The 3,419-nt window shown below is 39.3% G+C and overlaps 1 protein-coding gene across 1 annotated transcript; it reads right to left on the bottom strand.

The window, feature by feature from the left end:
* Positions 1-348: 348 nt before the first annotated feature.
* LOC138882285 (uncharacterized) lies at positions 349-2,528 on the bottom strand. Its single transcript, XM_070162821.1, has 5 exons — positions 2,510-2,528; positions 2,214-2,345; positions 1,910-2,128; positions 1,402-1,796; positions 349-1,332 (listed from the first exon to the last, which is right to left on the bottom strand). Exons 1-5 carry the CDS (start codon positions 2,526-2,528, stop codon positions 349-351), a joined length of 1,749 nt encoding a protein of 582 aa, XP_070018922.1.
* Positions 2,529-3,419: the final 891 nt, after the last annotated feature.

Consider the following 3,419-nt stretch of genomic DNA (forward strand, 5'->3'; position numbering starts at 1 on the left):
CGTCTTCTTCATTAAGTGTCGATAAATATAAAAGGGTTCTCTTTTATAAACCTCATGTTAATAAGTCATGAGAATAATCATAAAGCATTTTCAGAGGATAAAAATGTTAAACTATTCTTTAAGTCCTAAAGAAATGAAAAAGGCAAGAATAGAACATATAGAAGTACTGGAAAAACTTCTCAATATAATTAAAAAGACTAAGTAGAAACTTAGTCAACAAAATGTTTATACAAGTACCCCATCATGATAACTGAGGACTTTTTCCAAAAATCCCTTAAAAACTAACCAAGGGATAAACCACCATTCAAAAAAGAAAAATATAAAGACAAGTTCAGAAACATAAACTGGTCATTGAGGTGCTGTAACATCAGAAGTTGTGATATTAGCTTCGTTTTCAGGAACAACCATAGGCATGGTATCAACTTCTGAAGAAGCAACATGTGCGGTGTCAGCTTGACTTGAAGTGATAGGATCAGCGAGGGCAGCAAGAGTCACAGAAGCTTCAGCTTCTGTTGACTGAGTCATGAAAGTTTCACCCTCGGGAACTTGAGCTGCAACGTTTTCAACTTCTAGAGCTTCAGTCGTAGCTTCTTCATTTGCAGGTTTTTCAGCCACGGGAGTCTCAATCGCCGGAGAAGGAAAGTCAAGTGGTTGTTGAGTCTTTTCAATAGCGTCTAAAACTTTTGCCAATTCTGATTCCAAATCAAAGTTTTCTTGACTGGCCTCAGTTAAAGCATCACGACGAGAGTTCAGAAAAGCCCAACTCACTTCCAAGTCTAACTTATCTTCGAGAGTTTCATAATCTTTCTCCCACACAGCAAGCTCCTTCTTTAGCTCTTCGTTTTCAGCTAAGGTTGAATCAACAGAAACACGAAGGGAGGCATGAGAACTCTCTAAAGCACGTACTTTATCAGAAGAGGTTCTTAAATCAGCTTGAGCTTGAGTCAAGCTTTGTACCAATTCTCCTACATATTCTTTTTTTTTTTTGCTCAGAAGTGCGCTAAGTTCTCTGATCTCTTCACTTAACATTGACAACTGTTCTGAAAAGGAACACTCAAGGCGCTCCTTATCCTTCTCAAATTGGCTTGAAGAAGCCTTGGCAACTGCTAATTCAGAGGTCAGTGCTCGCTTCTGCTGCTCCAGGTGATCTCTACTCTCTTGCAATTCTTCTATAGTTCCTTGAGTATTTTCAAACTGCTCCTTCCAATTAGCTGCTTCTAGCTGGGCTCCTTTAGCTATTCTCTCAGCCTCGAGGATAGATTTTTCAGACTCACGGGCCTTCTTTTCTAGAAGGGAAATTCTTCCCATCAATTCTGTGCCAATAAAGTTAGCCTACAATGGTAAAATGAAAGTAAGAATCTAGAAGTAAAAAAAACTTGTAAGTAAATAAAGGAAAAATACCTTTAAAGTAGAATGAACTATGTCATTCATCAAAGTTAAGCAACTGTGGCTGTTCATTTTCTTCTTTTCAATATCTCCAATTAAAGGCTCGAGCCAGACATCTGCTCTACCAGATTTCCTTAGGAGACTGTTATTAGCAGGAACTTCGAGTGTCACGCTCCTCATAGCCAAACTTCTGCTAGTGGAGCCCTCCTCTGTATGTTGAACAGAGGAAGGGGTAGCTATGGAAGGAGGAGCGAAAGAAGAAGTAAAAATAACAGGAGTCGAAGCTGGGGCAGTAGAAACAGGTAAGGGAGCAAGAGCAGATAAAGTGGGCAAAGAGGCACTTGTAGCTAAAGGAGGAATAGAAGGAACGGGAACAGAGGAAGAAAGAGGAGGTTCATCCAAAACCGGACCTAGCTCACCACTTTCGAAACCACTAATGAAAGACGTTGAATGGATTCATTAGTGTCTTGGGGGACGGTCTCGTCATCAAAAACAAGGTGAACAGGTTCGTTAAGAGAAGCACGGGCAGGAGAAACTTCGGCCTCATCTTCATAAATGATGTGTCTCCTAGCTCTTGGCCTAGACACCAAAGAACTGTCTTCATCTTCATCTTCCTCGGAATCTTCTTCAACATTTTTTCTCTTTGACAGCGTAGCCTGAGTTCTTTCCAAATAGAGGGGAGTTCCAGAAGAGGCTCGAAGGGCGATAGCCACTTCAGCTGTCATTCCTCGAATAGCAAATCCTGACAAAAAGAAGGGTAAAAAGTTAACAAAAAAACAAAAGAGGAGAAAAAATTTAACATACGAAAAAGCATAAGAGATGCATACCGTGAGTTTTCACTTTCCAACCATGTAGATTGGAAATGGACTTCCAGGTTCGTGCCTCCATAGGCACGGCTTTCAAAATTGCATCTACCCAACCACGGAAATTAGGAACGGGTTCCACGTCTCCCATGGTTGCTACAAAAAAGCAAAAAAGAATGAAATTAGAGAAGGAGTTAAAATTCTTTAAAATAGGTACGGTAAGGAAGAAAGACCTACGTGCAAGGTTTCATTTTTTAGGAAAGGGAATATTTGTTTCACCCACCAAACCAACTGTGTGTACCGCAACATAACGGATGTACCAGCCACGATCTTTATCATCTTCAGGGCTTACCAAGACCCTTTTACTTCTTGTAGTTAAGGTAAAAACACCATTGCAGAATAGCTTGGGGTGGTAAAGATGAATAAGAAGGGGAAAGGTAAAGTCAACATCAGCTTTGACAGATAAATATCTTAAACAAGTCACTGCTCTCCATACGAGGGGGCCAATTTTTCCCAAACAAATTTTAAAAAATGACAAAAATCAAGTATAACTGAGTCGATAGCAGGAATAAATCCCAAAGTGAAGGGATAAGTATAAACAAAAGAAAATCCAATCCTATAAGAAGATATTCTCTGGTTTGGATTAGGGATTACTATACGAAGATCACTTCTCTAATGGCAATCTTTTCGAATAATGGAAATCAAAGGTTCAGTAATTAGAGAGGGATAGGTGTCAGCTCTATCTAAATTAGTAACTTGTTCACGAAGAGATTCTCTATCATGCTCAAAAGATAGGTCATTTGGAACTATTTCCTCAACTAAAGGTTCTTGAAGAGGCTCAGAAGGTTCTTTGCCTTTAGAAGAGGATTTTCGACTAAAAGTACCTCTGGTAACAAGGCCAGAACTAGAAGAAGTTGTAATGGAACCAGAACTACTACCACAAACAGACCCTAGGCTACGAAGTCTGTCTCCTCTACCCCTTCTATGTCTAACAGAGGCATTGGAAAAATTGTCAAGAATTGAAACTTTTCTAGGGTTAGGGTTTGAAGATGACATGGTAGAAAGAGGTGAACTAAGGAAGAAGTGAATAGAAGTAAAGAGTAAAGTACTTGATAAAGGTTTATGAAGAAGAAGACAAGGAAAAAAGGGTTAAATTTGTATATAATAGCAACCGTCAAAGGCCAAGAAGTGTAATGATGGAAAACCTATAATAAAGGCAACTATCACTTC

Source organism: Nicotiana sylvestris, chromosome 2 (genome assembly GCF_000393655.2).
Source record: "Nicotiana sylvestris chromosome 2, ASM39365v2, whole genome shotgun sequence".
In the NCBI taxonomy this organism is placed as follows: domain Eukaryota; kingdom Viridiplantae; phylum Streptophyta; class Magnoliopsida; order Solanales; family Solanaceae; genus Nicotiana; species Nicotiana sylvestris.